A 27958-nucleotide genomic window follows, 5' to 3' on the forward strand; every position below is an offset into this window, starting at 1 on the left:
AATTTTTAAAGACTTATTTATTTTATTGGGAGGTTAATGGCTTACAGTACAGTTATTGGCACATAGGTACAATTCCTCATCTCACCATGATAGGTGTCTGCAAAACACTTTAACCCCCAGCTTAGGTTCTTTTCAATCATCATGTACCAGGATATGAAAGCTCCCCAACTCCTTCCCCTCTCCCTGTCCTCCTTCCCCAGAATCCTTTACATTGGTGCAATATACCCAACAAGTCCAAGATTTATGTTGTGTTTCTCCTTTATGTTTTTGTTTTTTAAGTTCTGCATATGAGTGAGATCACCCCATACTCATCCTTCTCTTTCTAGTTTATCTCAGTTAACATATTCCCTTCAAGCTCCATCCTAGATGAGGTGAACAAGGTGAATTCACCATTTTTAATAGCAGAATAATATTCCATTGTGTAAATATACCACAACTTAATCAGCCACTCATCTGTTAGGTTTCTTCCAGGTTTGGGCTATTACAAATTGTACTGCTATGAACATAGCTTTACACAAATCTTTTTGGATGGGCTTATTTTTTTCTTAGGATATATCCCCAGGAAAAGCATTGCAGGATCATAGGGTAGGTCCACTTCTAGCCTTCTGAGAGTTCTCCAGACTGCTCTCCATAGGAGTTGGACCAATTGACATTCCCACCAGCAATGCAGAAGGGTTCCTTCATCCCCACAACCACTCCAGCATTTGTTACTGCGACCTTTTCTGCTGTGTAACATTCTCACAGGAGTGAAGTGGTATTTCATTGTTGTCTTTATTTGCATTTCTCTGAAAGTCAATGATTTGGAACTTTTTTTTTTTTTTTTTTTGGCCTTTGGATCTCTTCTGTGGTGAATATTCTTTTTTTTTTTTTTTTTTTTTGCTGTTTGGTGAACTTTTTATATATTTTGGTTACTAGCCTCTTGTCTGATGTATGGCATGTAAAGATCTTCTCCCATTCTGTAAGGGGTCTCTTTGTTTGGGTGGTGGTTTCTTTTGATGTGCAGAAGCTTTTTCAATTTGATGTAGTCATATTGGCTTATTTCTATGTTAGTCTTCCATGCAGTTGGATTTGTATCACTGAAGATGCCTATAAAATTTAGATGGAAAAGAGTGCTGCCAATATTTTCTTCTGTATTTGATAGTTTCTGGTCTAACATCTAAGTACTTGATTCATTTGGAATTTACTTTTATTCACTTTCACTCTTCTGCATGTTTCAACCCAATTTTCTCAACAACACTTGTTGAAGAGACTCTCCCTTCCTTATTTAATAGTCTGAGCACCTTTGTTGAAGATTAGATGTCCATCTGTGTGGAGGTAAATTGTGGACTCTCAATTCTATTCCACTGGTCAGTGTGTCTATTTTTGTTCTAGTACCAGGAAGTTTTTAATAAATATTTTAAAATTTTATTAAAAATTATTTTGTTTATAAATGAGAGAGTACCAGAGAATTATTCTGGCATATACAATGTTGAAGTTTCAACGTGGGACCTTATACATGCAAGTCCAGTGCTATACCATCTGCGACCCTTTCTAGGCCACATGAGTATTTTTGAACCAATGGTATCCTGGTGTAGATGAATTTTGTCCCTATTTGCTAGATGCCATTTTACTTTATTTTTTTGTTTTTACAGCACCAGGTCTCTTGGGTAGACTTTTTCATTCTTTTAACTTAAGACAGAGAGAGAGAGAGAGACAGCAGGAGAAGCACCATAACACTTGAGATTAATTCCTCTAGCTGCTGTGACATTCCTATATGGTGCCAGGGCTCGAATACAGGCCACAGGCATGGCAAAACACTCACCTTACCAGTTGGATAATCCAGGTGGTTCCCGGAAGATGGCGGACTGAGAAGCTGCTAGTGGCTTGAGCTCTGACCACATCTCCTGGAAACAGTAGGATTTTTCTGCCTTTAGTAGGCCAATCAATAAGGGGTCCTAGCGGTGACACCAAGGAGGTGACTATAACTTAATTTGGATTAAGAATTAGAGTAGGAAAAAAGGTGAAAAAAAATTTTTTCCTTTTAATTTTTAAGCATACCTTCTCCCCCTCCCCCCCCATAACCAGTCCCTGGGGACCAGCTCCTAGAAGGCTCCCCTGCTAGGAGCTTCTTTCTTTACCAAATTCCTGTCCCACCAGGGAGTATCATTCATTCTAAGTCTATACCCTTCTGAAACCTCTGGCCTTTTTTCTTTCTAAGTAGCCAACCCCCCCACCTCACCCCGCATAACTAATTAAATAATTAAAAATAAATACATTAAAAAAAAACCCTTTCCTTTCACTGCTTTTATGACTGTTCTTTTTCTTATCTTTTTCTTTTTTCTCTCTCTCTTTTTTTTTCTTTTTCTCATTCTTGTCATCCTTTCTTCCTTAATCCTACAGCTTCCAAAGCCACAGCCCCCAGCCCCCACACCACCAAACAGTGTGCTTTTTTGAATTCACTGATACACATTTGGGAATTATTTTGGGGAAGAATTCTGACTCAGTGTGGACTCTCATTGCGAGTGTCTCTGCTCAACTTCCCTACCTCCTTTAGCCACCCCTAGAATATACAGTGGATAGTAGATTTGCATAACTGTCTATTTCAGCTATCCTTGTCTAGTCCTGAGTTTGTTTTTTTTTTTCATTCTTAACAATCAGCTGCCTCTGATCACAAGGTTTGAGGTAATCTGGGACAGGGTTTTTATATATTTTTTTTTTACCCTGCTCTATTTTACTATTAATATTATATAAAGGCATATATCTTCCCCCCCTTTAGGTTGATCAGAATTAACTCTTAGCATATATTTCAGTGCTAGGGTAGTGGACATCTTATCTATTGTGGGAGGAACTTGTCTCCTTAATCCTACCTCCTCTACAGACTCTCCCCTCCCTCCCCCTCCTAGCTAATCAGAAAAATTAAATTAAAAATGAAGTAATAAAAAAAAACCTTTCCTTTCACTGCTCTTTAATTACAGATCTTTTTCTTATCTTTTCTCTTTTCTCTCTCGTCTCTCTCTTTTTTTATCTTGTCATACACTTCTTCCTTCCTTCTTCTTTGCCTTTCTGAATTTGTGAATTATTTTGGGGAAGAAATCTGACTCAGAGTGGACTCTCTATGTGTGTATCTCTGCTCTACTTCCCTTTCCCCTCTTGTTACCCCTAGAATATACAGTGGATAGTAGATTCGCATAACTGTCTATTCTTGCTATCCCTTCTTTCTTTTCTCTTTCTTCTTCACTGGGATTTGGTTACTATTTTTTCACGGACTGGAGAAATTGTTTGGCTAACTGGTAACGATTAAACTGCTTCAATACTTGCTTCAGTTGCTACTGTAATTCCTGAGGTTGGTGAGTGCAATTGTCATAAAGGTATTTAATACAGTGTTGCTTGTACTCAAGACACAACAACTGAGGAACAACAGAGCATAAAAAAAAGAAACACATAAATCAAAAAAATGGGTAGATCAAAAACAAATAAAACTGCTACTCCAATGAATGAAGAGAAGAGCCCAGAAGAAATTACAAATCAGCCAGAAGTAACCATAGATAAGAAAAGTATGCAAGCAATAATAAACATATTAATCACAGAAATGAAAACAACATTGGAGGAAAGGAATGGCAGTATTAGGGAAACAACAGTTGAGACCCCCCAAGGAAAATACTGATTATCTTGAGGCAATTAGAGAACTGAAAGCTGAAATAGCTGTAATGAAGAAAAAAGCTGAGGCAAGGGAAAGCAGACTAACAGAAGCAGAAAACAGAATTAGTCAGACAGAGGATGAGTTAGAGAAAATGAAGAAAGAAGTGAAAGAGCTTAAAAAGAGATTGAGAGACACTGAAAACAACAACAGAGACATATGGGATGATCTCAAAAGAAGTAACATTCGTATAATTGGCCTGCCAGAGGAAGAAAGAGAGGAAGGGGAAGCAAACATTCTAGAGGAAATAATAGAAGAAAACTTCTCAGACCTGAATAACAGAAAGGACATCAAGATTCAAGAGGCCCAGAGAGTACCAAACAGAATCAACCCAGACCTGAAGACACCAAGACACATCATAGTCACAATGAGAAGAAGTAAGGATAAATAAAGGATCCTAAAGGCTGCAAGAGAGAAACAAAAAGTCACATACAAGGGAAAACCCATAAGATTATCTGCAGACTTCTCCACTCAAACTCTAAAAGCCAGAACGGAATGGTAAGATATCTATTGAGCCCTGAATGAAAAAGGGTTTCAACCAAGGATAATATATCCTGCTAGACTTTCATTCAAACTAGATGGAGGGATCAAAACCTTCTTAGACAAACAGCAGTTAAAGGAGGCAACCATCACCAAACCGGCCCTGAAAGAGGTTCTAAAAGACCTCTTATAAACAAGAACATCACTATAATACTTGCAATATATCAGAGCAAACAAAATTTGTTTCTTTTTGAACAATGGCACTACAATACATTAAATCTATAATATCAATAAACATCAATGGCTTAAACTCACCCATCAAAAGGCACAGGGTGGGGGGATGGATCATAAAACATAACCCAACCATATGCTGCTTGCAAGAATCCCATCTGTCACAACAAGATAAACACAGACTTAAAGTGAAAGGATGGAAAACTATCATACAGGCTAACGGACCACAAAAAAGGGCAGGAACAGCCATTCTCATCTCAGACACGATAGATTTTAAATTAAATAAAGTAATAAAAGATAGGCAAGGACCAGTTGGATAACCCATCAGCCCCTGATTGTCATTTTAATGTAAAATCTTAAGAAGAATTTTTTAAAAGTATTTATTTATTTATTTATTTATTTACTTGATAGGGAAAAAATAAAATGAGAGAGAAAAGAATGACAAGGCAAGAAAAAGAGAGAGACGCCTGTAGCACTGCTTCAACACTCATGAAGCTTAGTGACCAGGGGCTTGAACTTGGGTCCTTGAGGCATAGTTATTTGTGCATGTAACTGGGTGAGTTGAGCCCCAGCCCTGGGGATTTTTTAAGTAGGCAATTTGTTTATATTTTCAAATTATTTTTAGTGGCTGAATCAATATTCTGTTTCTCTGAATAAAGGAAGTAAAAAGTGAAAACTTTCAGGTATAAAGTAAATAAATTCTGGTGGTGTGATGTGTAGCATGGCCAGAATAGTTAACAATAATTTGAAATTTGAGATAAAAAAAATTATAGTTATAATCACAAGATAAAAAATTGTAATTACATATAGTGACAGATACCTATATCTAGACTAATATCATGCTAAATATTGACTGCACTACAGTAAAAAAAACAAATATTCAGAGACATCTAGAACAAAATAAAATATTGTCTACACTGAAAGTTGCAGTTTCATTTTTCTCTGCTAGGAAATCCTTATTATCTATGAAATTATCTAACATTCTTATATTTTCTTAATTCAATTTTTTTCCTCCAAGTTTATCACTGGGGCTCAGTGATAGCTGGCTCAGTTGCCCCCCAGTGCCCTCAGGTGGTGAGTTGGGGACTTGAACCGGGATCCTTGAGCTGGTCCTTGCGCTTTGTACTATGTGCGCTTAACACAGTGACCCACCTTAATTCCATTCTAATATGAGATTTTCATGACCTTTATTAACATTTTTATTTACCCTTGAAACTAGAAGAAATAATATACAAATCATGGTAAAAACAAAGAAAATAAGTATCTCACTGATAGGCTTGTATTTCCTGCAAATAAAGTTTTACGGTAGTCATCAGGGGAAATAAAAAATGAAAAGCAGAGAAAGAAAACTAGGAAAAGACCAACTTAGTCAAAATTAGACTTTCAAAGAAAAAATTTTAATGTGAATCTTAGGAATTCAAACTAATTTACTTTAGCATTAAAAAAAACAAAACTTGGGGGAGTCGGGCTGTAGCGCAGCGGGTTAAGCGCAGGTGGCGCAAAGCACAAGGACCGGCATAAGGATCCCGGTTCGAACCCCGGCTCCCCACCTGCAGGGGAGTCGCTTCACAGGCGGTGAAGCAGGTCTGCAGGTGTCTTTCTCTCCTCCTCTCTGTCTTCCCCTCCTCTCTCCATTTCTCTCTGTCCTATCCAACAATGACAACAACAATAATAACTACAACAATAAAACAACAAGGGAAACAACAGGGAATAAATAAATAAAATAAATATTAAAAAAAAACAAAACTTGGGACACTGAACCTGGAATTCCAGCATCTGATATTTAATTCATTTCTACAAGTCTGCTTAGTTGTGTTAAAAATGACTTATGGGGTCCCGGGCGGTAGTGCAGTGGGTTAAGCGCAGAGAAAGGGTCACTGTTCAAGCCAGGGCTCCCCACCTGCAGGGGGGTCACTTCACAAGCGGTGAAGCAGGTTTGCAGGTGTCTATCTTTCTCTTCCCCTTTTGGTCTTCCCCTCTTCTCTCAATTTCTCTCTGTCCTATCCAACAACAATGACAACAACAACAACAACACCAATAACGATAAAACAAGAGCAACAAAAGGAAAAAAATAGCCTCCAGGAGCAGGGCATTCCTAGCGCAGGCACCATGCCCCATTGATAACCTTGGAGGCAAAAAAAAAAAGAAAGAAAGAAAGAAAGAAAGAAAGAAAGAAAGAAAGAAAAGAAAAAGATATAACATCTTTTGTCACTGGAAAAAGTACCCTAGACTGAGTTTGAGAGTTCAAGGTTCTAGGTTTCATCCTGTGGAGAACCTGTTCAGTCACTTGGTTTCTTCTTTTTAATTTCAGTTTCCTTTATTGTTATTTATTTAACTGGGGGATTGATGGTTTACAGTAAATGCAGTTGTTAATACATGTGTAAAATTTCCCAGTTTTCTGGAAAACACTCTTTAAAAAATTTTCTTTATTGGGGAATTAATGTTTTACATTTGACAGTAAATATAATAGTTTGTACATGCATAACATTTCCCATGGAAAACACTTGCCCCTAGCCTAGGTCCTCCTCCACCATCATGCACCAGGACCTGAAATCCCCGCCCCCCCCCCCACACACACACAGAGTAATTTGCTTTGGTGAAGTGTGCTTCAAACCTAGTCCTAGTTTGTGTTTCCCCTTTCTATGCTTATTTTTCAACTTCTGTCCATGAGTGAGATCATCCCATATTTATTCTTCTTTTCTGGCTTACCCCACTCAACATGATTCCTTCCAATTCCATGCAAGATAAGGTGAATAAGATGAATTCATTGTTTTTATTACTGAGTAGTATTCCATTGTGTATATATACACCAAACTTTCCTAGCCACTTATCTGTTGTTGGACACCTACATTGATTCCAACTTTGGGCTATTACAAACTGTGGTGTTATCAATACCTATATAAATATCTTTTTGTATATACAGATTTTTTTTTATTCCATAGAATATATCCCCAGGAGAGAAATTTCTGGGTAATAGGTAATAGGTCTATTTTTAGCCTTCTGAGAGTTCTTCACTTTTCACAGGGGTAGGACCAATTTACATTACCACCATCAGTGCAGGAGGGCTCCTTTACCCCTACAACCTCTCCAACATTTGTTGTTATTATCCTTTCTGATGTTTGATATTCTTTTTTAAGGATTTCAACTTTTCCATCTGAAGGAACTAAACTGAAATTGCTGATTCCTAAATACTTGAGAAGTTTATGATTTTATAATAGTGTGTTCTACTTTTAATTTTGCTATGTGTCAGAGTAAGAATAAAAGAATGACATCATAAATTCTAGTTTCTACAAATACCATTCATTTTGATAGTGTGTGTGTGTGTGTGTGTGTGTGTGTGTGTGTGTATTTAAATGGATTTTAGCAAAGGGGATGGGGCCAATGGTGTAAACTTGAGGTAAATCATGTCACCATTCTGAATCTCAGCTTTTTCATCTAGAGGTCAGAGTTGAATAATTGTTTCCAAAGCCCCTCTCTATCATTGGCCTTCAGTGGGACCTTGGAAGTCTAGGAGTTTTGGTAATCTGTTACAACTCTACTAGGATGAAGCTTCCATTTAAAGAAAGTTGAGTGCTGCTGTTCTGAGCAATTGTAACTCCAGCCATAATTGAATAACCAGAAACTGTGTTAAATATTTGAAGGCTGCAATTGTTTAACCTTGGACAAATGTCTCTTATGCTAGGTTGAAGAACCTGAAGGAGTGAAGATTATTAGATTTTCTAGTCCTATTTTTTATGGCAACGTTGATAGTTTAAAAAAGTGTATCAAGTCCACAGTAAGTATCTCTAGAAAATAGATTTCTAACCTACTTAGAGTCTTCATTCTGTTTTGAGCATTCACTCTATACTCAAATGGGTCATAATGCCCTATGCCAAATTCCCTCTACTTAGGACATTAGAATTATAGTATCTTTGCTTTTGAGTAACTTACAATTTATTTAAGGGTAAGAAAAAAACCCCAACAATGACACTATTTAGGGTAAGAAAAAAAAACAACAACAATGACACTAACAGTAATGTGCAGATAGCAATAACTATATCAGAAAAGAATCACTAGAGATATTTCCAGGCCTAACTGGAGTAATTCCCATGTGAAACAACAAAAAGTTCCTAGATGGAAGTTATTTATGTTAGTTGAACTAATCAGGCAGTTGAGCAGATAGAAGATTGTACCAGGTAAGTTTGGATACCATGTGAACTAAAAAGAAAAGCTTGAGCATATCTTGGGGAGTATGTCCAGTTAGAGTGAAAGGTAAACTTGTAAGTGAAATATATAAGAAGGAAATTCTGTTCCTATATAATATGCTGTGCTCTATAATTGGGAGTTGCCTCTGCATCATTGTATTCCTAAGTAAATGTCAGGGTAAACTGGTTCAAAAGAATGGTTATAAATTTGGCACGAGTAAAAGGGTTCTGTGACCACAAGAACATTTGGTAAATATAGACATACAATTGTACCCCTCTTATCCCATAGTTTTGTTAATATATCCTTTTTTAAAAAAAATATTTTATTTTATTTCTTGCCTTTTGTTGTCCTTGTTGTTTTGTTGTTGTAGTTATTATTGTTGTTGATGATGTTGTTGTTGGATAGGACAGAGAGAAATGGAGAGAGGAAGGGAAGACAGAGAGAGGGAGAGAAAGACAGACACCTGCAGACCTGCTTCACCGCCTGTGAAGCGACTTACCTGCAGGTGGGGAGCCGGAGGCTCAAACTGGGATCCTTAGGCCGGTCTTTACGCTTTGCGCCACTTGCGCTTAACCCACTGCGCTACTGCCTGACTCCCAATATCTCCTTTTTAAAATAAATAAATAAGAAGTATTTGTTTTTGCTGTTTTATTTTTTATTTTTTTTTAAGATTTTATTTATTTATGAGAAACATAGGAGGAGAGAGAAAGAACCAGACATCACTCTGGCACATGTGCTGCTGGGGATCAAACTCAGGACCTCATGCTTGAGAGTCCAAAGCTTTACCACTGCGCCACCTCCCAGACCACAGCTGTTTTATTTTATACTGTCTTGGATACTTTAGCATATTACTATCTTCCTCAAATCTCTGGGTATTTTGGGGTAGGGTGACTTGGTAGTGGAGAATTTGATCAGATCTAAAAAATTCTCTTTTGATAGGATGTCTCAAGAAATAATGCCACTTAAAAAACAACCTCTCTAGATAACAATTGTTATTAATTGGCATTTGGAACAAGATCTTTTAAGTAACTTGACATTTCTTTCCAAAGGTTGGATTTGATGCTATTAGAGTATATAATAAGAGACTGAAAGCACTGAGGAAAATTCAGAAACTCATCAAGAAAGGAAAATTAAGAGCAACTAAGGTGAGGCATCTTTCTTCTCTCTCTTAGATTCTTTCCTTTCTCAGATGAGAATGAAAGCCGTTAGATAATCTAAAATTAAGTCTACCATTTGGTATCCAGATGTGTACAAGCAGATGACATATGTATGTCACAGAACAGCAAAATTGTTCTTGTAGGCAAAAGAGACTGGGAAGAAATAAAATTAAATCAGCAGAACTCCCTGGAAACATGAGGTGTAATTTTATTTCTATCATGGAATAAACCTTATTTTTCACTGATAGGAATTAAAAATTGCTAGTTCCTTCACAGGCGGTGAAGCAGGTCTGCAGGTGTCTTTCTCTCCCCCTCTCTGTCTTCCCTTTCTCTCCCCATTTCTCTCTGTCCTAACAATGACAACATCAGTAATAACAATAATAATAACTACAATAATAATTAAATAAATAAAAAGTGTTAGTTTAGTGCCAGATAATTACTCACAATAGAAGGTAGTAAGTTCCTAACTGTTAGAGCTATTTATTACCTTTTATTCAAACTCCCCTACCAATGTATCTTTTGGCCAAGTTCCATAGTCATCCAGAAATCAAGTTTCCTGGTTACTGTGTTTTTCATCTTTCTTCCTAGGGTATGTTGAAGTTTGAGCTAAGGTTCCCCTCATTCCTTAAATGTTTGCCCCTTTGATGCTTTCTTGGCAAGGAACAAAGTGTAGAATGTTTAAACAATTTGAATTGAATTGCAACATTCAAAACAATTGAAAACTATAGTGACAGTGTTTCCTTTATTTAGAATGGCATTATCAGTGATGCGGGTTCATCAAATAATGCCTTTGAGCCTGATGAAGATATTGAAGATCCAGAAGATCTTGATATTCCGACCAGGGAAATAGAGATTCAAGTAGACTGGAACTCTGAGCTTCCAGTCAAAGTAAATGTTCCTAAAGTACCAATCCATAGTCTTGTGCTTGATGGTGGAGCCATCTCTTTTTTGGATATTGTTGGAGTGAGATCATTACGAATGGTAAGGTTCTGGTATTTGAAATTACAGATTTGGACCTTTGACAATAGTGAGAGGTATAAGTTCTCCAGAGATGCAAACAGGCAATTATATGAGTTTTCTATTTTTATTTATTTACTTATTTATTTATTTTGGTGGGAGTGGGGAAGAATGCTTTAGAAATAGAGTATATTTTAAAGCATAGACTATGAAACCAAATTTCCTAGCATTCAATTATGGCTTTACCAGTTAGTAGCAGCATCTGACTAGATGAAAGTTGCTTAGTCTATCTTGTCCTCAATTTCTTCATCTCAAATGAAGCAATAATTATGTTATCTATTTCATACAACTTAAAGAGAACTAAAGAAGCTGATATAGGAGTTGTGAGATAGCTCACGGAGTAGAGGACCACATTACCATGTGTGAGGACCTGGGTTTGAACCCCAGGCCACCATATAGGGCGTCATACAAAGGGAAAGCTTTAGAAGTGCTAGAGCAAATTCTGTGGTGCCTATCCTTCTCCTTCTCTGCCTCTGTGTCTGTCTGTCTGTCTGTCTCTCTCTCTCTCTCTCTCACACACACACGCACACACACACACACACACACACACACACACACACACACACACACACACACACAGTCTGCTAGAAGCAGTAGAATTGTGTAGGCACAAAGCCACAGTGAGAACTCTGGTGGCAAAGTAAATAAAGAAGCTGACAAACCTGAATATATATATATTAATTAATATATATTTATATGTATGCAAATATATAATTATATATGGCTTAGCAGATCTTGACACATAGTCATCACTCACAATATCTTAACATGAATTATGTTTTATCTTTCTGAGATTATATAAGTAAAAGAATATGAAAAGACGGAAAATGATCCACTTTTTAAAAAAAAAAGTATTTTATTTATTTATTTATTTTTGAGAGAGATGCAGAGAGAGAAAGACACAGAGAGAAACACCAGAGCACTGTTCAGCTCTGGCTTATGGTGGTGCAGGGGATTGAACCTGGGACTTTGGAGCCTCAGACATGAGAATCTCTTTGTATAATCATTATGCCATCTGCTCCTGCCCTGATTCACTTTTCCATATGGAATCTACTGGGCACATATTCACATCCATATATCTTCTAGTAAAAGATCTAAAGTTATATTCTTGTCCCCATCTTAATATAGTAAAGGTTGTATTAAACAGCCTCCTGTATGCCTTTCACTACTTTCACAAGCCTTTATTGAGCACCTTTTGCTATACAGTAGTGAGCTGTCAAGCCCTGGATGTCGCCCCCTCTTGAAGTATACCTTATCAGCAATCTTCTTAAAAGTCCTATTTTTTTTTTTCCTTTTTCTGCTTTCTAGGATCTCCACCACTTCTAGTGCATTTTTTTTCTTTTTAATTTCAGGTAGAGAGAAATGAGAAGGTATAGGGGGATGAGAGAGGAGAGACACCATAGCATTCCTCTAACATTCACAGAATTTCCCCTGATGCAGAGTACAGTGCTCCCCAGTGGTGTTAGGGGCTCAAACCCAGATCCTTGTGTTTGGTGAAGTGTGTGCTCTACCTAGTGGACTATCTCCTGGTCCCTTTGTGGGAGATAATTTCCAGTAGTGACATTTCTTCCAACAACCAGCTGTCCTCAAAGTTCTCATTAGCCAGGACTATATCAAAGCTTCTCCGAAGTGAGTGATTGAGTGCTGCTAAATTCTGGACATATAAAGTCATTCATGACAAATTTTCCTTTTTAGGGAAGAGAATCTGGAAAATGCCAGAGGAAGTCAGACACTGTTTAGCTTATCTGAGATGGAAAAAGAAAAGGACATTCAGAAGTCGTAATAGGTGTAGGTGTGACTTAGAAAGGAATTAAAGGCAGGACTGTAAGAAAGAATTAAAATGGGTATATATATATATATATATATTCAATCTATTTCTGTGACTTTGGGAGAACTATTGCAGTTTCTCCTGGAGGAAGATCATGACATAGATGGTAGTGAAGAATGGTGTGGAATTATGCTGCTATTATCTTATAATTTTGTAATTCACTATAAATTACTAATGAAAATATTTAAAAAGCAAATTCTCCTTTTTAAATCTTTAGATTGTCAAAGAATTCCAAAGAATTGATGTAAATGTCTACTTTGCATCGATTCAAGGTAAATGCTCATGTGTGTATATCTGATTTTCCTCTAAGTCTTTTCTTCTATTTTGAAATGTGGATGCATGTTATCTAAAGGTCCCCTTTTATTGAGACAAAAGATGTATAACTGGGGATAGGTGGTGGCACACCTGGCTGAGTGCACACATTACAACACATAGGGACCCGGGTTCAAGCCTCTAGTCCCCACCTGCAGGGAAAAAGCTTCACAAGTGGTGAAGCAGGGATGTAGGTGTCTCTCTGTATTTCTTCCTCTCTATATTTCTGCCTCCCCTCTCAATTTCTTTCTGTCTCAATACAATAATAAATAAAAAATATTTTTAAAAGATGTATAACCTGGAATTACTAATTAATTAAGTTCAAATGTACTGTAAGCTCAGTGTCAGTAAAAACATTTATAAGGCTGTACAATCATCATAAAACATTTCCAAAAATGTAATGCTATAAACTGGAACTCTATTAAACAACTATACTGAGTCCTTATAAAAAACTGAGTTGACTATGTTTTAGGGGTACAATTTCATATTGTACAAATTACTTCTAATTTGTGCTGTAGAGAATGCATAGAAACCTGTCTTGACAATGGATCAGTATCAAAAGAGAAAGATTCTCCTAAAGGAAGTGGAGCTGGAGATAAATTATATCCCTTAGTACTAGGGTATGAGTCTCTGCTTATGTGTGAATGTATGTGTGCAGGAAAACAGTGTTGCTTAGAATGAATAGCTAAAAGTAGAGTCTCGAGTCAATATTTTTTTCAATAGTGATTTCTTGAGAGAATATACTCTGGATTAATTTTTGAGGGGGCGAACTATAGCAGACAGGTAAATGTAAAGCTTCAGAAATTTACCTTAGTTTAATGTCACAGGGAGCACACAGCAGGAAGAACAACAGAATGTTCTCTCTCCCTGAGGCAAAAGGACTGACCTTTTTTTTCTTTTTATAATATTTATTTATTCCCTTTTGTTGCCCTTGTTGTTTTATTGTTGTAGTTATTATTGATGTCGTTGTTGTTGGATAGGATAGAGAGAAATGGAGAGAGGAGGAGAAGGCAGAGAGGGGGAGAGAAAGAGAAACACCTGCAGAGCAGACCTGCTTCATCACTTGTGAAGCGACTCCCCTGCAGGTGGGGAGCCAGGGGCTCGAACTGGGATTCTTAAGCCAGTCCTTGCGCTTTGCGCCATCTGTGCTTAACCCGCTGCGCTACTGCCCGACTCCCTAGGACTGACCTTTTAACCCCCATATCAGTCAATTTCTACAGTGTGTCCAAAGGTAGAGGTTTCACCTATTAGCCAAGTTAATCTCTCCAGAGAAGGGTACCATGGTTAACAATGTACAATAAGGTTCAAGTAGCTAGAGGATACAGTGTCCTACAAACAGTTATGGTTTAACCATCCCATGTACTCCAGAAAAAGAAAGTTTACAACAGGGTCACATTTTGAAAATGGGGATGGGAATTAGAAGGCAGAATGTAATATTGGTTGATGTTACAAAAAAGAATGTCTTTTTTTTTGTCCTTTTGAAGATCATGTAATTGAAAAGTTGGAGAAATGTGGTTTCTTTAATGATAACATTAAAAAGGATATATTCTTTTTGACTGTCCACGATGCTGTCCTTCATCTACAGAACCAGGTTAAGTCCCGAGAGGCACAGGATTCCATTTTGGAAACGGTAAATATTTAATCTTTTTACATTACCTTCCCTAAACTGCCTTAACTTCAGCAGATGTCAAACATTCTAGGTTTGAACTGCAATCTAGTGGTAGGAGTTTAAGTCAACTGCCTAGCTTTTCAGAATTTCAGTAACGTGGGTATTCGAAATTTCACCTTATTGTTAGGTGTGACAACTAAATATGATAGTTTATAGAAAAGTATCTGACAGTACCTTGGACATATTAGTTCTATCTTGGGTTTACTAATAAAAGTGGAAGTTGACTATAATCCTATTTTAGAGTCTAGGCACTGAATTTTGAATCTCTGTGGTTTGTGTAAACAGATGTAATTTATTTAAATTATCAGCAGTCTGAGAACTTCTGATTATAAATATCATTAAATAGGACCCACTAGGTGTATCCTTGGAGGTGGCTCAGCAGAATTTGTATATGTAAGTCCCAAGTTTCATATATGGCACTGCATATGCTAGATTAATGCTCTTGTATTCTCTCTCTTCCATTAAATAAATATTTTAAAAAGTAGAATCCACTAGGTCATAAATAAGCTTTAAAAAGAGAAAAATTGAAAAGCCATGAATCATCTCAAAGTTAATTAAGACCTACAAAATAGAATTGTTCCTGATTTCCCATAGGCCTCCTTGTTTTGCCAGTTCTCTGGTCAAATTCCCAGGAGAGATTAACGTTCTTCTCTGGGTCATTGGGGTAGGCCTATAATGGATCTTGTACAAGAACTTCATCTTTCATGGACACTCCCACTATGAATTTGAGAAACTAAAACAAATGCCTATAAAAATAGCAATCAATTGTTCCAGTGACAAGTCTACTAGATTTTAAATTGCTTTTTTCCTTCCCTGAAATTAAGATAAATAGATTCTAGGTTGGAAGTTAATGTGTGAAGCAAAACTAATTTAGGGGACAATAGTACATTATTATTTCCAGCTATTTTTAGTAGCAAGATTGTTCTTAATGCTGCTGGGGAAAATACTAGTTTTAAATACCAGTGTGGATCTTAAATACTAAAAAAAAAAAAAAAAAAAATGAGAGGAGGGAGTAGTATAACCATAGATACCAAAAGAAAGATGCTAGTCTTTGGAAACTTTAAGCTTAAAATCAAACAACTCTCTACTTATAATTAAATGACTCACAGGCTTTTTCTAACTCAAAATGCACTGGTCCATATAAAAAAATGACAAAGTAGGATATTATTAAAAGTAAAATGAAACCAAGGTGTCAAGTTCCTTGTTAATATGAAAATAGTTATTTTCCCAGATCATAAATGCTACCAAAGGAAAAAAGAAAAAAAAAAGAGAAAGAGAGGAAGGAAGGATGGATGAATGGAACATACATACCTCTTCCAGGGTTAAACATCTCTTGTAATCCAAGAGCCATTGTGAGTGATTGTGATGAATTTTTAAGCCTTGAATAAAAGTTAGACTGAGTATAGCTGAGTATTTGTATTATTTACTTACTGGTTCATTGGATAGTGGGTTGAATCTTTTTGGTAGCTTGCCAGATAAGGGACTGGTATTCCTCTGTACTCTCAGTGTTTATCACAAAGCCTTATATTAGTTATATGTCATTTAATAACTGGGATACATTCTGAGAAATGCATTCTTAGGCAGTTTTGTTGTGTGATCATCACAGAACACAATGGTACATTACTGCTTTCAGCTATTTTTAGTGGCAAATATGTTAGTATGTTACTATTACATTAGTTATGTTACTCTCCAAACAGCACATCTCCATTCTGCCAGCAAAGAAATTTGGGAGGGCATCTTGAGAGAGGAGCTAGGTCATCTCTGACTTTCTGTTGCTCTTGTAGACTGACAGTGTGGGCTGTCATAACAAAACAGCAATAGTCACATGACTGCACAACAAAATCATAATATAGCAATGGTGTCATAAAACTACAGCAACAGGAATTTGAGGACCACTACAGTATATGCAGCTTGATGTTAACTGTCATGCAGTACATGACTATACATGGCAGATATGAAGTAAATAACAACAAACCCTGCCTGCACTACTTTCCTTTTCTTCAGAGAGGATAACATATATTATGGATTTTGTGGGTGCAGTGATAAGACCTCTTCCCACCCATTTTTTGACCATCACAGGTACTACCCTGCAATGTCAAACTATAATTACACCTCCATCTTCCAACTTTCCCATGATCAACTAGAATTCATTTTCACATTAGCAAAGGGAATTCGGCTACTTATTTGTGAGATAAAAATGAGCTGAAGAGTATTTCAAATGCTATTTTGCCTTGATAAATATAAGGAGTTGTTGTTGTTTTTTTCCTCCAGAGTTAATGCCGGGGTTTGGTGCGGCATTAAGAATCCACCACCTGGAGGCCTATCTCCCCTCACCCCATTTTATTTGATAGGACAGAACTAAATTGAGAGAGGAGGGGGAGATATAGAGAAAGACTCCTGCAGACCTACTTCACCACTTGTGAAGTGTCACCCCTGCTCTGGAGGGGACGCTTGAACCTGGATCCTTGCTCATAGTATTGTGTGTGCTTAACTGAGTGTACCACCAGCCGGCCCCTTGTAGTTCTTTTGGGACTGCCCTTCTTCATGCATAAAAGAAACCCCAAATTGTTACTGATTTTCTCCATGCAGAAGGTTAAATTACATATTGTTGTTATAAAACAGAACTTTCCTAAACAGCCAACTTGGTCCACTGGCATCAGTTGCCATCTTCAATAAAATTAATTTCCATTCAGCTCTTCTTGAGATAATTTATTATCATCAGTGAGGAGTCCTTCACTGGGCATCCATTGCAGCCCAAAGCTGTTCTAAGTGCTCTTAGCTTAACTGTTGAAGTAAAAACACTATTGACTTGCTGAATCACTTAGACCAATCTAGTGACTCACTAAGAGATATTCACTCCTGAGGATGGGGAAGAGAGCTGAAAAGAAGGTTACACAATAGAGTACTATGCTGGCTCACACTTGAACATACAAAAAAAAATGGTATAAAATTTTAAAGTGGGAAATGTAAAGGAACAGAAAACTGAGAAGGATTTTGAAGTATATAGATTATAGATGAGAATCACCAGTAAACTTCAAATCATTTTCAGTGGTGTATTAGGTGAGTTGGTGCTAGTAAACATTTTGACTTCTCTTTGTCAAGCTCACTCTCATCCAAGACTGTAAAGATCCTCTTGAATTAATGGAAGAAGAACTAATTGAAGAAGAACTTGATGTTCAAGATGAGGTATGGTGATTATTTTTCTTTCAGAAGAAGAAATTTAGATTAAAATTTGAATAAATAGGACAATATAAATACCGACTGTGTCTGATTTAATGTATTCAGGGAAAACAAGTATTAATTTTTTGCCATCAGGGTTATCACTGGGGCTTGGTGCCTGTGTAACTCTACCACCATATTCTCAGTGGTCATTTTTCTTTCTTCTCTTTACTTTCTATTTTTTCCTTCTTTTGGTAAAAGGTGAGAGATAGAGACCAATAGAAAGGGAGGGAGGGAGGGAAGGAGAGAGAGAGAGAGGTGAAAAGACACCTGCATCATTATTCACCATTCATGAAGCTTCTCCTGAAGGTGGGGTCTGGGGACTTGAAGCTGGGTCCTTAAGCCTAGTAACATGTGCACTATACTGGGTGTGCCACCACCTGACCCAAGGAAAAATAATTATTAAAAACACCCAGATAATGGCTTCATAGAAAAGCGGAAGTGGAAAACAAAACTTCTCCTTTAAAGAGAGTAAATATTTGAGAATAAATTATCAGTCACCAGTACAAGCCAATATCCTTGTCCTAATTCTTTATCTAAATTTCTATTTCCTCTTCTAGAGGCCTAAAGGTAGTGAAAGAGGGAAATATGAATAGATTCTCTCTTTTCATTCCTCCCTCCCTCCCTTCCTTCCTTCCTTCATTTCTCCTTTTCTTCCTTTCTTCCTTTCAGCACTATTTAGCTTTGCCTTGCAGTAATATTGGGGATTGAGCCTGGGACCTCAGTGTCTCAGGCATATCTATTATGTAAATCATTATGCTATCTTCCTGGATGTAGAGGGAATTTCTAAACCAGGAATTTTGTTAGGTTTTAGGAATAGTATTTCAGAAACGGGGAATTTTTAACTTTGCTCCATTGGACTAATAAAAAGTTAAAAAGTTACTCCCTCCATTCTAGACTGAGGCTATGTATTTTTAAAGTAGTTAAGGTACTGGACTAGTCCTAGGGATCTTGACTAATGCTTATGGTATCGGAATGAGTGTTGTGATTTCAACAATGAGTAAAATGGAAACAACAAAGGAAGGTCATAGAATTTCAAAATTGAGAAATGTTTAAAACCAAATAGTTCCATATCACAGACCATGCAGAAATCTCTTCTACACTTTCCCTAAGGATGTTCCTCAACTTTTGAGTGATATTTCAAGACACTGGTCACTAGTAGTTTTTCAAAAGAATTTATTACAGAGTTGGAAGTTTCCTAGCATTAGCTGTGCTTACTAAACTAGATTTGACCTTTCTGTAATAATCTTCTTGCAGATTGAGGTCTATTTTTTTCTGCCCTCCTACTGAGTTGTACTTTAATTTTTTGAGAATAGCCCTCATGTCTCTACCAGATTGTACTCCAGGTGAGATGCCTTCAGTCCCCTGTTACAATACTTATAGCCACAAACTCTGCCAGTGCTTCTCTGCCAAGAAGGAGGTGCACAATCCCAGATGGTCAAGGTCATAATGAATATTAGGCAATCATGATCTACCTTGATCTCAAGATATTTCTTCTCCTTCTCCTCCTCCTTCTCCTCCTCCTTCTTCTTCTTTTTCCTCTTCTTCTCCTCCTCCTTCTATCTTTACTTATTTGATAGAGACAGTCAGAAATCAAGAGGGAAGGGGAGATAGAGAAGGAAAGAGAAAGAGAGACAATTGCAGCACTACTTCACCACTTGCAAAGCTTTCCCCCTGCAGGTGGAGACCGGGGGCTCAAATCAAGGTCTGTGTGCATTGTAACATGTGTGTTCCACTCAGACCCTCAAGATATTTCTATGGGTTGACTTTCATAATATCTACACTAAAGTACTCATTTTTGTTGAAATAAAGGGATCACTGGAAGACTGAGACAGGCATTTTTACACAGATTGTGTGATCCAGTTGGGCTCTCTGTTCATGTCTATGTAATTGACTTTTTAACTTTAATGCAGGACTGCACATACTTCTTTTATCATGTTGATTTTAGTTTCTTGATAGTTTTAATCATTTAGCATATTAACTGTCCGTCCTCATAAATGACATATGCAAATCTTCAAAGCATGCCTTTTCTGCCTTATCCTGATAAAAATGTTCCAAGAGTAATGTTCAAGTCCTGTAATGTTCAGGCAGTAAGAACTATCGGTAAAGAATATTTTGGTGGGGCCGTGGTGCACCCAGTTGAGCGCACATGTTACAGTGCTCAATGACCTGGGTTTGAGCCCCTGGTTCCCACCTGCAGGGGGAAAGCTTTGCAAGTGGTGAAGCAGGGCTGCAGGTGTCTCTGCCTTTCTCCCTCTCCCCCCGTCACTTTCAATTTCTGGCTGTGTCTATCCAATCAATAAAGATAAAAATAGTTTTTTTTTTAAAAAAAGAATATTTTGGTGGAAGAGAGCCATTGTTAAAGTGGAAACAGAAGTCCTGCACCATCGACCACAAACTAGGCAAGCCCAGGAATGTCACTGAACTGCAGAGTGTCTTCTAGTCTCAGTAGTTTCTGATAGGGATTTGAAGTGATTTAGTTAAGTAAAACTCATATAACAAAAATGGAACTTAAGAAGTCACCATGACAAGTATTTTTGACTACATAAAAATATTCAAGTAAGTTTCCTTAGCTAGTGAAGCAGGGTGACAGAATGGTTTTAAAAGTGTGGTCTTTGGGGGCTGAGCTTTGGTACACCTGGTTGAATGCATACATTACCACATGCAAGGACCTTGGTTCAAGTTCCTAGTCCTCACCTGTCAGGGGGGAAAGCTTCAGGAACAGCAAAGCAGGGTTGCAAGTGTCAGTTTTTCTTCTTCTCAACCCCCTCTTCCCTCTCAATTCCTCTCTGTCCTATCAAATAAAAAGAAAAAGTGATTGCTAGGAGTAGTTAATTAATTGGGCAGGCACCAAGCCCCAGTGAGAAAAAGAGAGAGAGAGACAGAGAAAGAGAGAAGGAAAGAAAGAAAGAAAGAAAGAAAGAAAGAAAGAAAGAAAGAAAGAAAGAAAGAAAGAAAAGGAAGGAAGGAAGGAAGGAAGAAAGAAAAAGAGTGGGCTTCAGGACCAAAACAATGTGGAGTGCTAGCCTTGATCTTTCTGCTTACTGCCTGTGTGGCTCATGGCAAATTATTTACTCAGTCTTCATTTTAGTGTCTTTGTGTAAAATGGCAATAATAATAAGAACACACCTTCATAGAGTCACAGAAAATAAAGGAATGGTGTAAAACAGTGTCTTAAACATAGTAAGTGTTTAATAAAAAGCAAATATTGTTTTTGAATAAATTCAAATATGTTAAAGTATAAAAGTTATTGCCTTATGTCTTTGTGTGATGATGATATACATCTAAGATGAATAAACATATTTTAGACAAAATATAAAAACACATTTGTAGAAAAGATAATAGAGATGCAAGAACTTGGTTATGTTTGTTTCAGTTTCCCCTTTGCTTCCATAGGCTATGCGCAGACTTGCTTCCTGAAAGTCTCTCAGCTGTAAGCTTGGACTACAAGGCAAGATTCACCTATGCAAATATTTTCTGCATTGATGATTTCTTTGACCATGAAACACATTATTTCTCCATGGCACTTCTTTGTTTTGTTTTTGTCGGGGGGATCCAACCCAGGACCTTAACGTGACAAAGCATACACTCTACCACTGATCCAAATCTCTGGTTCTAGATTTTTTTTTTTTAAAGTATTTAATTTTTTTAACCTCTCATCCACTGAAATTCTTTTTTTTTTTTGGCTCCAGGGTTATTTCTAGGTGCAGGCACTGCGATTCCACTGCTCCTGGAGGCTATTTTTCCCCCCATTTTTGTTGCCCTTGTTCTTATTCTTATTGTTATTGTTGTTATTAATACCGTTGTTGTTGGTTAGGACAGAGAGAAATGGAGAGAGGAGGGGAAGATAGAGAGGGTGAGAGAAAGATAGACATCTGCAGACCTGCTTCACCGCCTGTGAAGTAACTCCCCTGCAGGTGGGGAGCCCGGGGCTTGAACCAGGATCCTTACGCCGGTCCTTGCGCTTTGTGCCACCTGCACTTAACCCACTGCACTACCGCCGGACTCCTCTAAGCCACTAAAAGTGAATACAAATACTGTTTCTAGGTTTTATTTATAAAATAAATAGCATGCTTTTAAATGTGCATAATGGGAACAAGAATTGTGTAGGCAGTGTAGCAATGTCTGTGATCTGCTGTTGCCATGTTGCTGGTTGCCTGATTAAATTAGCTATTTTTAAAAAATATTTTACTTATTTTTGTTTTAATGAGAGAGATACCTAGAGAAAAACACAGAAAGACCAGAACACTGCTCATCTCTGGTTTATGGTAGTGCTGAGGATTGAAGTTGGGACCTCAGAACCTCAGGCATGAAAATCTTTAACCATTATGCTGTCTCACCAGCCCCAGATTTGTTATTAACCTTCAGGTAGGTGCTGGAGTACTTCTGTTCAGCTAAAGTACGAGTATTCCAGCATCCTTTTTGGTGTGGTGATCCTAGCTGATCTTGATATTTATGAGCCTTATTAATCATTGTAAGAGGGCGTAATGAAATGGTGATGCATTTATCAATAAAAGTCTTCAAAATCACTTTTGGCAAATATATCGGAAAACTCTTAAAACTTTAGGTATGGTGAGTATTTAATAATGAACTCTTACCACGTGTGATCCGATATGTAAATAGAATTCAGAATCAAGAAAATGGTTCACTTAAAAGCTACAGAACTGGACTGATCTATTCAGAAGCATTGGTTCAGAGAAGTAAAGCAATAAAATAATTATCCTAGGTTATAGGAATCACTTTCCATTATGTTAATAATCATGGATCACAAAATCAGTTGACAGATTAGCCTAAAAAATCTCTACTGAATGTGTATTGCTTTTATATCATGGTAATGGGGGGAAAATCATAAGTCAGAGTTAGGGACTACCTGTATATATTTGTTTTTAAATCCATACTTTAAGCCAGAAAACATTATTTTGTATTTTCTGCTAATCTTTTTTTGAGTGCCAATAGTTTTTTAGGTATTATTTCTAGCATATAGACTTTGGTCCTGTGGACTACTCCCATATATTTCACACTAGAGTGACTAAAGTTATAATTTTTTTTATAGAAAAATAAAAACTCAGGTCCACAATCTAGGCAATGCTATGCTTGACTGAAGATTGTATGATACCCTTTGTCACAGATGCGTGAATTTCACAAGTGTGTCTTGCTACCCAAGAACAATATTTCTTTTATTCAGTACAATCAGAAGTAAGATTATCTACATGGGAAGGAAAAACATCGTTGGTCATATCAGACCAACGATGCATCACCAAGCATCACCATCACAGCCTCCATATTATATATTGGAATTTGAGTGAATTATAATGGATGGTGACATTACAATAACCTTTCTTGTGCATTGGTTATGCTGTCTTTAACTTAAAATGACAGTTTTCTTGTGTTGAATATATTATATAACTGGGATTATATAATATTTCATTTTTATAGTAATACTTCTTATAGCAGCAAATCATATTTCTAGACAGTGAATGTAGTAGCCTTGCAGAAAATGAATGACTACCTCTGTTCAATAGAGGAAGTATGCACCGCTCACTTTTCTTAAAAAAAAATAGTGGAAGGAAATGTCAAAGTTACATTTATAATAATGGTAGAGTTTTATAAAATAATTGGGCCATTTGTAATGACACAACACCACAGTCCATTTGATTTGTTTCTTAAACCCACTCAAGGAATATTGTCTTTTCTAGACATTTTGTAAATAGTAAGCATACTTTCAATTTTGTATTGTCAATAGAATTTTTACTTGAAATTAAAGCTATTCTTTGTTATATTACTAACCTATACAATAACATTCCAATATTGTGAATTAATTTCAACAACATCATGGTAAATAAAAGCATGTGTATCTGGAAATATTTGCATTTATTTTTATTAAATGTAAAAATTGTCTTTTAAAGTACTCTGATGTGTTTTTTCTGAAGAAAGCAATTAAAACAGAATGAAAATGGTACATTATTAATGGACTATTGCTCTCACAAGTTATCATTTTGATGTGTTCTGTATAATTCTATTTCCATTTAACTGTGTGCAATTTCTTTTTGTAAATACATCAATGCAATAAACAATGCTAGCCACAAATGTCTATTAAGTATTGTAATTCTTATTCAATTATTTCCTATTTATCTTGTGCAACTACTTTCATTATTTTCAGCACACTTCTCATGTAGGGACAAAACCTATTATTACATGTCTACAAAAAGATTCTAAGCATAGTGCACTGCTTGAAGAAATTTCACAAAACAAAGACATATATGTGTCAATGAGCGGTACTTAATGGTACCCCAGAAACCTCTTCATGATCTCGCCACATAATTGTCCTAAGGGGGAATTACTGTCCTACTTCTAATACGTGTCTTTTGGATTTCAAATAAATGGACTCAAAGAAGACTGTTTTTCTTTTCCCTTCTTTTTATATCTATCTCCATTCACTTGACATTACAGCTGTGAAGTTTATACATGCTATTTCACGGAGCAGTTGTTCATTTATTCTCACTGCTATGTGGTAACTCATTGTCTGAATTTATCACCACTTGTTTATCCACCTTACATTTTGTGGATATTTGTGTCATTTTCAGTTTTCCCAAACAGTACTGCAGTCAGTATTCTTGTGCATTAGCACGAGAACATACACATACAATTCTGTGAAAAATATCCCTGAGGATAGAGGCAGAGTCAAGATGGTGACTTGGAAAAAAACAACTGGCGTGAACTCCAAAAAAAAGTGGCCTACAACCTAGGATTCTTTGGAGAGGGTAGGATAATTGGCGTGTCTGTGAAAGGGTGACTAGGGAATGGTCAGGGTGACACCAAAAAAGAGTCCTATAACCCACTCTTGGGTGGACAAACAGAGGCCAAATGGACAAAGAAAGGAAAATCTTTGGCTTCACTATTTCTGAACTCACCATTCTCCCCCTCACCCCAGAAGGGCTGGCTAGCTGCTCCGAGCAGGCTCCCTGCAGAGTTATTTTCTTTACCAAGATTCCTGGCATAGCAGGGATGTCATTCCAAACCTCAGCCCTGCCTGGGAAAAACTACCAGGAGTTTTTTTGTTTTATTATTTTTTTAAATATATATATATTTCTTATAATTGGTTGTCTTTGCTCAGGCTGCATGCAGCCAATCTGGAGTGATCCAAGCTGTAGACTAGACTGACTGTTAGGGTTTTTTACTCTTATTTTATTTATTTATTTATTTATTTTTTATTTATTTATTTTTAAGAGAGAAATGGAGAGAGGAGTGGAAGGCAGAGAGGGGTAGAGAAAGACACCTGCAGACCTGCTTCACCACCTGTGAAGCGACTCCTCTGCAGGTGTGGAGCTGGGGGCTCGAACCGGGATCCTAATGCTGGTCCTTGCACTTTGTCCCATGTGTGCTTAACTCACTGTGCTACAGTCCTACTCCCTCTATCTTATTTTATTATTACTGTTATTATATACACCTGTTCCTTTTCCCTGCTCTTCAGGTTGACCAAAATTAACTGCTGTTCCCTTTTACATTAATAGGTGACTGGGTGCCCTACCCATTGTGAGAGAAACTTGATTCTTTCACCTGCTTCCCTCTACCCTCCTTTTTTGGTCCTCTTCGCTAATTTAAAAAAAAAAAAAAAAAAAAAAAAAAAACTCTTTCCTTTCATTGCTCTTTTTTTTTTCCCTTTTCTTTATTTCTTCCTTCTTTTGCCTTCTGAATTCACTAACACTTGTTTGTGAATTATTTTTTGGAAGAAATCTGACTCGGAGTGAACTGTGTGTGTGTGTCTGTGTGTGTGTGTGTCTGTGTGTCTGTGTGTGTGTCTTTTCTACTTTCCTTTATCCTCTTGCTATGCCAAGAACTTATAGTGGATAGTAGATTTGCATAATTATCTACTCTTACTTTCTATTTTTTCCTTTCTCTTTCTTTTGGTTCTGTTTGCTATTTTTTCTTGGACTGGAGGTGTTGTTTGGTTAAAACAAGAGCAAATAAAACTGCTACCACAATGATACAGGACAGGAGCCCAGAAGAAAATTCAAATCAGTTAGAAGTAACCATAGATAAGAAAAGTATGCAATCAATAGTAAATCCAGTAATCACAGAAATGGAGACAACTATGGAGGAAAGGGCTTACAGGCTAATGGACCACAAAAAAAGGCAGGAACAGCAATTCTCATTTCTGACACAATAGACTTTAAATGAAATAAAGTAATGAAAGATAGGCAAGGCCATTACATAATGATTAGAGGATCAATCAACCAAGAAGATTTAACAATTATTAACATATATGCACCCAATGAGGGCTCATCTAAATACATCAAACACCTACTGAAAGAACTACAAAAATACATCAATAGTAATACAATAATAGTGGGAAACTTCAACATCCCACTCTCAAACTTAGATTAACGAAGCAGAGAATCAACAAAGAAACAAGAATTAAATGAAGAGATGAACAGGCTAGACCTCTTGGACATTTTTTCAGAGTTCTTCGCCCCCCAAAACTGGAATACACATTCTTTTCAAATCCACACAGCACACCCTCAAGGATAGGCCACATGTTAAGCCACAAAGACAGTATCAACAAATTCAAGAACATTGGAATCATCCCAAGTATTTTCTCAGACCACAGTGGAGTAAGGCTAACATTCAACAACAAACAGAAAATTACTAAAAGTCACAAAATTTGGAAACTCAACAACATGCTGCTTAATAACCGCTGGGCTAAAGAAGCACTCAATCCACCACTTTTATAAACTTACAGGGTGGAACTCCTGGGCTGAGGTCAAACTGTGCTTACCCAAATGTAAACTGTGTCTAAGTATTGGCCTGCAATGTGGCTTCTTTGTCATACTCAGGACAGAAGTTTCAATCTGGTCCCTACTACACTGAGGGAAACTTCAGTGCTGTGGTCACCCTCTGTCTCTTTGTCTTTGTCTCTTGTTCTGTTTGAAATTGTTGTTCTGGGGCAGTAAAGCTTTGTAACAACAACAGAATGAGAGAGAAAGGCGAAAAAAGAGAGAGAGAGAAAGAAGGGAAGGAAGGAGTTCCCAGTCTTCAGATTCTTAATCTTTACTTATTGACCAAAGTAGTCAACCCACCCTGTCCAGATTAATTTACTTTTTAGTTCACCAATTTATAGTGAATCTAGTATAGCACAATTCTTTAACCTATCCTCCCAAGCTAACATTATAAACAAAAATAGCCCTAAGCATACTTCTATCCCCTCACAAGCAAATATTCAGGTGATTTAAGAGGTCTGGATTATTAGAACCCACTTAGGAGCTCTGATCTTTGTTCAGTAAGTTTCCAACTATGTGAATAATGAAAGTGTAAAAAATTGAAGCCAAGAGGTTGACTGGGGCCAGATTATGAGGGACTCTGAGAGACTGAACAGAAGGCTTTTCTTTAATGCTTCCGAGGAGAGAAGCCACTGCTTTTAATGTGAGCAGGAATAGGCTTAATGAGCTGACCAAGAGCATGGTGTTGGATAGAAATAAGGAAGGAGAAATTAACTGAATAATAATAAAAAATAAAGAAAGTAGAAGACTAAAACAAAATATAGAATGAAAGAGAGAGGGTAGACTAGAAAGGTAAAACAAAGTGAGAAGACAGTTAAGACTAGAAAGGAAGGAAGGGCGAATGGAAAGAAGGAGGGAGCATAGATAATGATCAGAACACTGCTCAGATCTGGCTTGTGGAGATGCTGGGAAATGAATCTAGGTGCCTCAGGTATGAAAGTATTTTTGCAAAACCATTATACTGTTTCCCCAGTCCATTCTAAACTCACCTTAAACCTAAGGTAACCACTCTTCTTCTCTTTTTTAAAATTATTTATTTCCCCCTTTGTCGCCCTTGTTGTTTTTTTATTGTTGTAGTTATTATTGTTGTTATTGATGCCGTCGTTGCTAGGACAGAGAGAAATGGACAGAGGAGGGGAAGACAGAGAGGAGGAGAGAAAGACCTGCAGACCTGCTTCACGGCCTGTGAAGGGACGTCTTCTTCTCTTTTTATTTAATTTATTAATGATTTAATATTGATTTACAAAGTTACATGTCAAAAGGGGTATAATTCCACAATATTCCCACCACCTGAGTTCTGAATCCCTGTTCCCTCCATTGTAAACCACCGTGGTTCTCCCAAGTTTGCAGACATTAACTATCATCTCTACAACTGTCTACATTTGTACATAATTGCCCCTGTTTTCT

General features: G+C 37.0%; 1 protein-coding gene across 1 annotated transcript in view; it reads left to right on the forward strand.

The window, feature by feature from the left end:
• SLC26A4 (solute carrier family 26 member 4) overlaps positions 1-23865 on the forward strand; it is a 63946-nt gene extending 40081 nt beyond the window's left edge. Inside the window, exons 15-21 of the mRNA XM_007528309.3 lie at positions 8070-8162; positions 9622-9717; positions 10480-10710; positions 12792-12846; positions 14371-14516; positions 17658-17741; positions 21171-23865. Coding sequence (XP_007528371.1) covers positions 8070-8162; positions 9622-9717; positions 10480-10710; positions 12792-12846; positions 14371-14516; positions 17658-17741; positions 21171-21194 — 729 coding nt within the window. The 3' untranslated portion in view covers positions 21195-23865. The remainder of the gene's footprint in view (positions 1-8069; positions 8163-9621; positions 9718-10479; positions 10711-12791; positions 12847-14370; positions 14517-17657; positions 17742-21170) is intronic.
• Positions 23866-27958: the final 4093 nt, after the last annotated feature.

This window comes from Erinaceus europaeus, chromosome 8, assembly GCF_950295315.1.
Source record: "Erinaceus europaeus chromosome 8, mEriEur2.1, whole genome shotgun sequence".
NCBI lineage: Eukaryota > Metazoa > Chordata > Mammalia > Eulipotyphla > Erinaceidae > Erinaceus > Erinaceus europaeus.